The sequence below is a fragment of the Cavia porcellus genome, unplaced genomic scaffold (assembly GCF_034190915.1).
Source record: "Cavia porcellus strain 051 isolate PalLab524CR breed Dunkin Hartley unplaced genomic scaffold, mCavPor4.1 scaffold_22, whole genome shotgun sequence".
NCBI classification, from domain to species: Eukaryota; Metazoa; Chordata; class Mammalia; order Rodentia; family Caviidae; genus Cavia; species Cavia porcellus.
The window spans coordinates 21,817,398-21,829,463 of record NW_026947505.1 but is presented as its reverse complement, the minus strand read 5'-3'; the positions used below and the strand labels follow the sequence as shown (position 1 = coordinate 21,829,463).

The window sequence follows — 12,066 nt, the reverse complement described above, 5'->3', positions numbered from 1 at the left end:
AATATACGGTAATATAACATTAGCAAAATTAATGGGTTGCAGTTATTTCATACACGAGATCATTCTTTTTAGGGATAGGACTCAGTGTTCAAACATGGAACCTATAATTTTCTTTTTCATCAAGGAGAAACTCACATCACTCTGTTTTATTAGCTATTAATGAAGGAAGTTGGAATGCTTTTCTTACCGAGGACCATATAGATTTTGAATAGTGTTTTTGTTGCCATAGGTGCCTGACGAAGACCTTGCTTGTGAACACTCATGGTGAAATGTTTCTAAATTGTGGGGATGTTCTTTATTGAATATTTACCCTGTGCCAATGATGGTGCTTTTGAAACTTTCTGTTTTATTTAATCCTTATAACAATAATCAAATGTATTTATTTTTCACTATTGTATAGATTATAAACCTGAAGCTTATAATTATTAATAACCTCATGGTCACCAATAGGAGACTTGAGTTATTCCCGACTGTAGTTATTCATTCACCATTGATCACAGCACTGAGGAGGCTGAAGCCATGAGTTTGAGGCCACAAACAACATTAAAACAAGCAAGGGGCATAGTCATACTTTAGTCCCACATCTCTGAAGTGTGGGCACTCCCAGTTCCTTGTGGGTTGCTGTAAATGAAATAACAAAGAATGAGTAGGTGAAACAATAGACATTTAGCCCTCACGGGTCCAGAGGTTAAGAAGTCCAAGATCAAGATGCTGAAAGATTCACTTTTTGCTGAGTGCTGGCTTCCTGATCTCCCTGCAGGAGAGAAGACAGCTTTCTTTTCTTCAGAGGACATTAATCAGTCTGATCCGTGAGGCCTCACCCTCAGCCTAATCATCCTCCAAGAGTCCTGCCTGTAAATGCTATCCCATCACATTGAGAGTTAAGGCTTCAGCATACTGACGAAGAGGTGGGAATACAAATGTGTTGCCCACAGTTGGCACTACTCCTTGTGTTATGCTTTCATTCTTCCATTTTTTAAGTTATTCATTTATAAATCTTAAGAACCTGTGGTGTGCTGGGTATTGTAGATAACATGGTGAACAGAGGCCCTGAAACTGGCAATCTAACAGAAGACAACCACCACGAAGTGTGTGTGATGAGTCCGTGAGAGGGAAAGTGCAGGGTGACAGTGGAACCCGTGGCAGGATGGACAGTCACGTAGGAATCTGAAGGAAGGTGTCCGTAGGTTTTCAGAGGAAGAAACACTCACTAAGAAGCCCGGGAAATATCTTGAGATTGCACAGCAAAATAACCAATGCTTTCAAAAATGGAGAGGTGAGAAAGAACATGCCAGGTGCTGAGCATGGAGGAAGAAGTTCAGAATGGCTGAAAATATGGATGCCAAGAGAAGTTCGATTGGAGGAAAGAAACAAGAAGCAAAATTGGTGACCAATCATTAAGCAGCTCGCACCTGTGTAATGAGCAATGAATAATTCTGTAAGAAAGGATTCTCAGGCTCTCTTCTCATGAATTACTGCAGAACAGGGAAGATAAAAAATGACAGGCAATGGGACAGAGTGGAGAAAAATGGCATGGTCTCTGCAGTTTTGAACTTACGTGTTTATGATAAACACATAAAACTTGACTTTTAAAAACATGATTATTTCTTGCACATTTTAAAATTCACCTACCTTAGAAAAATTCCTAAATTTTATGCAAGATCCATATCCAAGGATAATGTAGTTGTACTGGGCTACATTGGCCAACCAAAGGGAATAATTTAAATATGCCTTTTCCAATAAAATTTAGAAAAAGAAGTAGTTTTTTTTAAATTAGAGAAATGTAGTATGAACAATATTAATCACCATATTGATCATAGTCTGTTACCAAATGGTTGAATTTCACATTTTCTCATGTTGTCAAATGAGATAGACAACTGTAGCTCCCATAATTTGGTATTTGCTACATCTTCCAGTTAAATAGATGGCTTGAACTAAGTCCTTTGGGGAAAAACATCTCAAATAGACATTTTTATGTGTTTCTATAACTGGTGCTTTTCATATGCAGTGAGTAATCCTTTATCCATCTGCCAGCCTTATACTTATGCAGCTATCAAGTACAAGCACCAAACATTTAACATACTGTCTTTAGGTGACCTCAAGCATGATATGAATACATTCTCACTTTTTAGAAGAATTGGAAAAAATCTTAAAGGATTATTTTGTTTTTGTAGTAATTGCCTGGACTGTTACAATAAAACATCAATTATAGGATGAATTAAGATTAGAAGTTTATCATCACGGTTTTAAGAGCCCGGAAGACAGTGTTCTCTCTGAGACTGGGATTCTTCCTTGCTTCTGTTAGCTTTGTGGTGGCTCTCAACCCTTGAGATCTTTGTCTTCTCTTACTGCAGGCTATGCCTCTGCACATGACTGTGTCTTCTCCAAAGTCCTCTTTATATAAGGACACTGGTTATCTGGATGAAGTCCTGTGCTAACGATCTCATTCTAACTTCATAACCAGACTAAGGACTCTATTTTCAAATAAAGCTATGTTCTACAATTCTCGAGAGTAGGATTTCAATGTATATTTGCATATGACAATTCAACTTATAGGAAGTCCATTGTAAGTATGTTTTGTTTCAATTCCAAGTTAGATGCACATGCTCCTTTAAAAGAAACTCTCTGGATTTTCCATGTTTACAAAAGTCCATGGCAGTTGTTACTTTGAATGACGTCTTCATCAGCATAATTACTTTAGTGGTTGCTTTCATCCTCTCATTATTTTTTCCAGCAACAGTGCTGAAAGATGCCATGGAAACACTTTCTGCCCTGAATTTCCCTCCCATCTGTTTCCTTGCACACATTTTATGGGTCTCTCAGTGAGCTAATATATGAAAATAAAGGAGCAAAGAGGAAAATGCAATATAACTATTTACTCCAGAAATTATTCTTAAATCATTTTTAAAGCTACATAAAGCATGTGAGATCATAACTATGGTAATTTTCTTGATTTAATCATTTTGCAATATGTACACATTTCAAAGCCACGTTATATACTGTAAATCTGTACAATTTGTCAAATTATACTTCAGTAAAACTGGGAGAGAGTAAAACTATTTTGTCAATCCCAAAAATTCTGACAGTTATTTTCTAATATATAACTAAAAATGAAAATCATTATTTAAAAATAGAACTTAAAGGTTATTTTATTAATGATGTAGATATATATTTCACAATGTATATGCAATTCAATAAGTACTTCGATAATATTTATCACATTTCATTTAGTAAATTTTTTATTAATACTTTCATCAACAAATACTTTTGAATGTTATTTAGTAAGCTATGCACTGTTCTATGTACTGATAATATTGCAGTGAACAAAAATAGAAAAATAATCTATGCACTATGGGGCTTACACGCCAATGAGGGAGATGGGCAGAAAAGGAGATAAAGAAGCTGATCTGTTGAGAAAGCATTAAAAGTGGAATAGGTTGGGAGGGAGATAAGATGGAGGTCGTTGAAGTCACCCAGCAAGGGAACTGGGGACCTAGAGGGACAAAGGCATAGTGGTAGAGGTGGCACTGGTGACTGGATTCTAGATTAATTTTGAAAATAATGCCAAGACCTGTGGATGGGTCAGATATTGGATGTAGTCAAAAGAAAGGAGCCAGGATAACCCTAACTTTGTACTTAATAAAGCAAATAATTTGGGAAGCATGGTTCTTTTATACTACATAGTAATTATATATCTATTATATTTGAAAATTACTAAACGAAGAGCTTTAACACCTAGAGTTAAAACTGGGCTGGAAGATAGTTTGTCTTTGGGATATTTTATTAAGAATTAAATTAAATAATAATGGAAGTGGAAATAACTATGTTATTCATCACAGGAAAGGATAAAGAATGAGAATTGTCATTTTCCCTTTGCAAAACTGTGGTGGAAAATAATCACACTAAGTGCTCTCACAGAGGGGCTGAAAGACAAACAGTTTACACTCTAAACTTTTAAGTTATTTCACCTTCTCAAATATTGGGAACATTTGATTAAATTTTCTGCATAAAATGACAAAACCTTTCTGACATTAAATCAACTTTATCTGGTTACCAGCTGTGGTTATCATGGCTTTATTGACTTTTTCAAAACTACTTTGGCATTTGGAAGTACTTTACTGCAATGGACTTTTTGCCTCTCTGGGGGAAGTTGCTCGCCCTGCATCTGCTGGTTCACCTCTCTTCCCCTCCTAGTCCCCTCTGGTTCCATTGTTCCACTCATTGTTCCCACTGTGCAGATAATGCTCAGAGGACAAAAAAACTTAGACTGGTTCTGGAATAGGAATTTTCCCCTATCTCCTCCCTCTCAACCTGATTTCCTACTTAAACCTTATGGACCCCAAGGGCAGTGGTTTGTGGGTTCTGGAAGCGCTGCATATTCCATGCAGAGTGTGCCCTGAGAACCAGCCTGTGCCTTGAGACCTCCGGGACCTGCACACAAAGCTGCTCTGAGTGTCACTGTGCTCAGCACCCCTGATAGCGCTCAACAACAGTAGCATCTCACCTAGAGGGAGCAGCTTTGTGCGGCATGTGCTTTCCCTTAAACCTTTTCTATTTCACTTTACTGGTCTCTCTAAGCATCCAGCAAGGGCAGATGCTAAGCCATGGGGTATGTGTTTAGTATTTTCACATAAAATGCTATAACATTCTGTGTTGTGAAAGCTTTGGGGCGCTTTTTCCCCAGCAGGAACAAGCACTAAGCAATGATGGAAAATGAAGAGCTGGGCCTGGTCCTGGCAGGGAACTGTTGCTCCTTTCTTTGCTAAAGACTAAATCCTTGATGCTAAAAACCTCTGCTGTAGCTGTGTGATATTAATCACTAAGGATTCTTGAGATTCCAGAAGATGTATAGATATCTCCTGATGAAGTGATGATAAACTGGGCAAGTTTCAAATTGAGTTTCCATCTTCCACAGGCAACCACCATAGAGAACTGTATTACAGTTCTTCAAAATAAATAAAATAAAACAAAATGATCATATGATCTAACAATTCCACTTCTATGTATATAACCCAGAGAATTAAAACCAACATATTGTAGAAGCAGTAATACATCCCATGTTTATAGCAGTGTTATAATAGCCAGAAAGGACTCTGCTGATAGAGAAATGGACACACAAAATATGGTATATATATATATATATGTGTGTGTGTGTGTGTGTGTGTGTGTGTGTGTGGTGGAATATTATTTAGCTTTAAAAAAGGAAGATTCTGACACTTGATATGAGATGGACATGCCTTGAGGAGGTTATGCTAGGTGAGATAAACCAGTCATAAGATGACATAGCCTATGTGATTCAACTTTTATCTAGATATCTAGAGTAGTCAAAATCATTGAAAAGAAAGCAGGATGATGGTTGCCAGAGGCTGAAAAAGAGAAATGTAGTTATTTAATTAGTGTAGAGATTCTGTTTTACAAAATGAAAATAATTAGAGGTTGGTAGCACATATGGAAATACCTCGCTACTGAACTATGTACTTTAAAATGGTCAAAATAATAAATTTTAAACTATATGGTGGGATAATTAAAAATTTAAAAATTGAAATAGTATAAAGACATGATCAAGTTCTTCTGAAAAAGCACTCTCATATCTTATGGAGCACACTTATTTTTACTTATGTGAGTCCTATGAATGGGAATGGAAAGGCTCTGAAATGTAAATTGTTAGGCTCAGAATAGAATTTGCAAACTAATGATAAATTGGACACACATGTCAGTTTTGTATCATTTTTTTTGCAAAGGAATAAAATTAAATTTAGAAAACCTCAGTAAGAAAGGGCTATTGAAAGGGTACTGCATGCCTCAGACAGTAAGAAGCGAAGCTGCCTGGTGGGGAGGGCTTGCCCACTGAGCAGGCCTGGCTGGTCTCACCCTGCACTTTCAAGGCAAGGCCTGTCTGTAGGAAAGGCCCTAGCTGGCTTCTGGGAGCTGGTCCGTGGGCACTTGTAAACAGCTGTCCCATCAGAAGGCTCTGTATTGGGGAGCCCTTGTGCCATACTACGCTACTGCAAACGTCTGTTTTGGGGTTAGAGGCCTTGGCCATGAGGTATCACTTTGATTAGACCGTTTTAGATTAACAGTGTGATTTTGGTTAACACCTGCGTTTTTCTGAGGGTGGGAGCAAGGGTGAGGGAGGAATACGAGCAGCTGAAGTAGGTGTCATGGGAACTAAGTGCTTATGTGACAAATCCGCTGTAAATCCCTGGACACCAAAGCTTGGGCGGGCGTCTCTGGTTGGCAGCATTTTACATGTGTTGTCACAGTCTTTGCTGAGAGCACTGTGTCCTCACATGACTGCTTCAGAAGGGACAGCTCACTTGCCTTGGGAGTTGTGTGCAGTGCATCTCCTGGACTCTATGCGTCTCTTTGGTGATTTTAACCTGTATCATTTTGCTATTATAAACTGTAGCCATAAGAAGTTTTATGACTTTTATTAACTTTATCATATCACCAGCTATGGCAAATGTCTTGGGGACTTTCAAGTCCTGAGGAAGACAGAAGCAGAGTTGCTCTTGAGACCTTAACAATTGGAAACTGGTGACACTTGTCCTTAAGTCACTGCCACAGCATGATTTGACCCCAAATGGCTTCTGGATCCAAGCAGACAATCTGATGGGCCCAGCTCAGGATAGAGTGTGTCACAAACATGATCATTAGGGAACACAGTGTGAGTCAGGCTGACTTGGGTCGATGCCAGTATGAGTTTATTTGCATGATGATTCTATTATTACTTTTTGGTCTTTGTTAAATTCACATTAAGAAATGGGGTCTTTTTTGTTAATAAATTTGCTGTTTGTAATGGAGTGGTAGACACTTCAGTATGCAATGCAATATTTTCTTTCTCTATTGATATTAAAGTCAGGTTTATAGGTTTTTGTATTATCCTGGAAAATGCCTTCATTTTATACTAAGCTTTCTGTCTAACATGGTGGCTCAACTCATAACAAGCCCAGGTTCAAGACCCAGTAGACAGAGGTATGATCTTGGCCAATGTCTTAGTGTTGCTAAGATTCATTCATTCATTCATTGCATTTAAAGAGCAGGTAGTGGGTTGCTAATGTAGCTCGATGGTTGAGCATTTGCTGTGTGCAAGAGGCCTTGTGTTTGATTATCAGTAGTGCAAATAAAAATAAATGAAAAGGGGATCATATTATCATATGTTGTAGCTATGAATATAAAATGAGATATAATGTAGAGTCCACAAGATAATACTCTGCACATTTAACTTTGGGGGTGGGTTATCTGAGATAGAACTGTCGACCTCATGCTTGCAATGCAGGTGCTTATGGCCCTGAGCTAGATCCCCGGCACTCTGCATATTTAGATGTTAATAGTATTATATTCATTCCTCCTTCTGCCTCATATTCTTTCTTATGCTTTCTTCTCTATTAACTTATCTTCTAAAATTAAGTATAAAAGCCTATAAACCACAGGGAAACCTACTAAATATTGGAGTTCATATTTGTAGACTTTACTGGTAGTGATGCCCTATTGGATCCTCATATTCTCTTTTGTTGCAAATAGTTACTTTTGATACCTTTTCCCATCAGAAGATTCTCTCAGTCTTTTCCCCATAAGTAAGGTAATTGGTTTTCAGAACTGATAAGTATATAGCAAACAGGGCCATCTTTTCAAAAGATGGACAAAAATGCAAAAACAGATGGTGGATAAGGATTAAATATGTGCACTGCATATAAACTAGCAAAGAGACACAAGTTAGTCACACACACATGCACACAAATATGCACACAAACAGGCACATGTACAGGTAGAGCATAGATTATTCTCTTAAAGATAGGAAGAGGTCTGGAAAAATCATATATAAACTTCCTGTGCATCCCAAGCCTCACAAAGTTCAAGGGAAACATTTGATGGTTGAAGCCTAGGAGATAGGGAATAGGTCTCATTACATGTCGTCAGGGATCACTGTGACAGAACAAGAAAAGGGAGGAGAGAAGTAAAGAACAGCACTCTGTGACGTCTGCTCAACTCGGGGAGAACTAACTACAGGGGACTCGACAAGTGCTGCCAACGCATCAGCAACAGAAGTGCATTTTCCCCTGAGAGTTTGGAGACTTTAGGGACTGACCCGTCCCTCTTGAGTTGACAGGACATAGATTTTAGACCTACTGTGAGGAAGGTTCTAGAACATGTAGCACAGAAGCAAAGTGCTTTTCCTCTTGTTTTTTCTCTCGTCCCCCCGCACCACATCGAGAGGGCCCTTTTTGGAAGCACCTCAGACTCCCTGAATTTGTCTTGGTTCCACTGTATTTTATAGAGTTTACAAAATAGGACTGATGAGTCCAGAGGAGAATGTAATTTTTCCAAATACTCTATGAAAAAAGACAGCTCTTCACAATGTCTTATTGATTAAAAAAAAAGATGACTGTGGTCTTGGAAAGTATTGAACAAATTACCGTCTAGTGCTCAAAAGCAATAGAAAAATAACATGTTGCCTTTGTTTTTTATTAAGTCTGACTGCAGTAAATTATTCTCACTGGCCTCTAGCTCTATGATACAAGTCCAACCAAAGTAGTCACATTGATGCTGCGTTTGTATCTGTGTTTGTATCATGAGGAATTTGCAATCTTCATGAAATATTTCATATTTTTCCTTGTTTTACTTAAAGTGCTCAGGAATAAATTTCATGAGTGGCCAAAGTTAGGGGAAAACAAAAGAGATGATACAGTTAGATAGAGATAGATGATAGATCAATATCAACAGACAGATGGGCAGAGTAGAGGGATCCACAGAGAGATAAAGTGGGGGCGTGTGAACTAAGCACCCTGGCTCCAGGGGTTTGGGGGGAACAGGTCAGGGTGAGAATGGTTCTTGCAGTGACCCATGCAGAGGCTAATGAACTACTGACTTATCCAGTGATCTGTGCTGATCTGGGGTAGGGAGAGAAGCTCTGTGGAATGTGGTGCAGACCAAAACCAAGGGGAAAAATGAGAAGAAAAAAGTGGGAGGGGAAACTAGGGCCAAGAGAAAATGCTTTTCAAAGCAGCTGAGATCTGTGTGTGCATCATAGTGGAATGGACAAATGCAAGCAATTTAGCCTCCTTTTCATGTCCAAGTCTTGGAATCTTTGTTACTTGAGGGGTGTACCCTTTAACTTTACTCATATATTCATATTAATGTCACATGAGAAACATTTGTAATTCCTCGTGGAACGTTACATATATTTCCTTGTTTTATTTAAAATATTAGTATACAAGTGACACTTTGCATGACGAATAGATCGTTAATGACTACATACAGTTAATACAATGATTTTGATTCTTGTCACCAAATAGTTTTCACTGTCATGGCTCCTTTTATTCTAAATAATTTTATTTAATTCTTAGAATAGAAAGTCGCTATTACATTTTTGCTATGTAAATAAGAAGCACTGTGAATGGAGGGGATTCAAGAAAATGAGTGAAGCTGAAAACTGTTATTTTTGAACATGTACTTTACAGCACGAGAACAAAATGTGTTCAGCTGTTCATTTTATAAAGAGAGGAAAATACATTTAAAATTAGAATGGTACCATTTGAAGTACATAATTCATGCAACCATAAGATAAATATAAATGCTCCCTATCAGTGGGTAGAGAAAAAGTCAATTTCAACAAAATGTTTGGTGTCTGAATATCCCTACCTAGTATTTATTTTTCTAAACTAAAAGACAACTAAAGGTCAGTGGTCAAGCACTAACACTTTTAACAATGTTTAGCAAGAGCCAGAGAAGCATGAAGCTTGAAATCAAATAATAAATGGGAACAAATCGGTAAGCACCGCCCTTCTAAGGAACATCAGTGTTAGCATCACTTCTTTATTTTCTTCTAAGACAGGATAGACTTTAATTCAAGGTCTTATGGACTCTAGTACATTGAACATTTGTCAACTTCATTAAAAATTGACAGACCCCATGTATTGGGCAGGAGCCATTTTTCTAGGAGTGGGAATGGGTTTGCACTGATTATCTCGTCCTATGCTTATGCTTCTTTGAGATCAGTGTAGTCCCAAGTGGTTTGCTAGATGTACTTGTCATTGAAAAAGACCACAGTCAGCCCGCCCACCTCTGGGAATGTTGAGTCCGGGACCTTGGTCATGCGAACAGCACTCACATAGCAGGTCCCTGAGCTAATGAGGTTGGTTCTGTGGAAATGTCCTCCAGAAAGGCTGTGCCTTGCTAAGCCCCGTGATGTAGTTTGCTCACATGAAGTAGTAACCTTAGTCCAGTTTATATGGTGCATCTCCTGCTGTCCTTTCAGGTCAGCTTTAATTTCTCTCTCTCTATTTTTTTAGTTTGATGGTGCCCTTTGTCCTTCCCTTATTTTATACCATCTCACCCTTGTTAAAATAATCTCATTTTAGAAATAAGCTGTGTAAGCACTAAATCTTATGAGCTGTCTGAATATTAAGCTGTATTTCCACTGTATTTTTTCCTCTAGAAGTTATGAAAAGATATATCCAAAGTACATACTATCCAAAATAAATAACTAAATGGCTTGGGCCACAGCTACATGGAGGAGTTTGTGGTTAGCGTGTGTAAAGTTGTGGGTCCCACCAAAAAAAAGACTGGGGAAGGGATGGAAATTGCTCATAGAAATTAGACATTTCACCACATACAAGCATTTTTATTTTACAGAGGAAGCCCCCGATGGTGGTTGATGATCTTTTTGAAGATATGAAAGATGGTGTCAAACTGCTGGCTCTTCTGGAAGTTCTGTCTGGGCAGAAACTGGTAAGGATTTTTCCAGACCGTCTTTGTCAAATGGTTTACATTCAGAATCTGGGACCTTAAAATCGGGAGTGTAAAGGGTGCAGCCCACATGGAAGAAAGCCCTTTTTTCTTTGGTTGTTTTGTTTTGTTTTTTTGAGACAGGATCCCCCTAGATAGTCCAGGCTAGCCTTGAACTCACAGCAATTCTCCCACCTCAGCCAACCTCCCAAGTGTTGGGATTACAGTTGTGTGCCACCAGGCTTGGCAGTTTTTTTCTTTTTACAGTTGATAATATACTGGAAACAGTATATCACGTGTGAAAACAATATCACATTTGTAGAAGCAACCCATGCAGTAACAAGAAAGAACTTGTCAGGAACCTGACATAGCTAACTGTTGCATCTGCAATGATATCTAAGAAAATTAGCTGCAAACTGATGCAACTAGTTGATTAGCTAACCAATCAGTGCAAACTAGCTACACTTTAGGGTTGCTAGTCCATATCTGTGCATTTTGTAGTTGTTAAAAATTAAGGTTGAAACTGATGTGATATTTTTCATGCTCTTGTTGACACCCTGCGTCATCGTTTGTAGTGAGAACAGCACGCTCAGTTTTTTCTATGCTACGGAGCTAACAGAATGAAAAACAACATTGACAATAAACTATCAAGTATTTTCTTCAGTATATTATTAAACATTTAAGTATTTTTTTTTGCTTCTGTCTTTTAATTCTGGAGGAGAGTAAGTAGTTTTAAAGCATAAATTATTTATAAATTAATGTGTCCTATAATTGAAAAAAATAGTTCAGGAAATGACCTTCAAAATACTATTTAATACACCAGACACGAAGTCTAAAATTGGTAGTACTTTTTATTTATTTATATCTTGGCAATCACTGTACTTGGATAATTGAGTTTTGAAACGTTTTTGCCTTAGCGTAACTTTCTAGTTATTTTTGGGCAGGGAGGCCTCAAAGTAACGTTTGTAAAAGAGTTGTTGTATGTTGGAAAGTACAAATTGATATGGATTTTGGGTAATCCATTTATCTCACTAGACTCATATTGCAGAAGTGCCTTTGGAGGCCCTTGGCCCATCTCAGCTCACCTCTAATTTCAGCTGTGTCAGTGGCAGACATTCCCATGCACTTTGACATGATTTCCCTCCTAGAACTGTCAGCCTTTCTCCGGAAGCATCTCTTTTTATCAAAGGGACAAACTGACACATCAGCCATAAAGTGTATAGGAGTTAATGGCTCCAAAAATCCCTCAACCAATGGAGATGGGAGTCCACAAATGAGTGTTGCAGCCTTAGATGTTTAGAAAAGACAGCTCTGCAACATGTTTTACACGTCTCAGGG

At 38.1% G+C, this 12,066-nt stretch overlaps 1 protein-coding gene across 15 annotated transcripts in view; it reads left to right on the top strand.

The window, feature by feature from the left end:
- Window positions 1–12,066, top strand: part of Syne1 (spectrin repeat containing nuclear envelope protein 1) — a 430,253-nt gene that overhangs the window by 79,568 nt on the left and 338,619 nt on the right. For all 15 annotated transcript variants that reach the window (XM_063233318.1, XM_023564552.2, XM_013151061.3 and 12 more), the window contains exon 4: window positions 10,636–10,731. In XM_063233318.1, coding sequence (XP_063089388.1) covers window positions 10,636–10,731 — 96 coding nt within the window. The remainder of the gene's footprint in view (window positions 1–10,635; window positions 10,732–12,066) is intronic.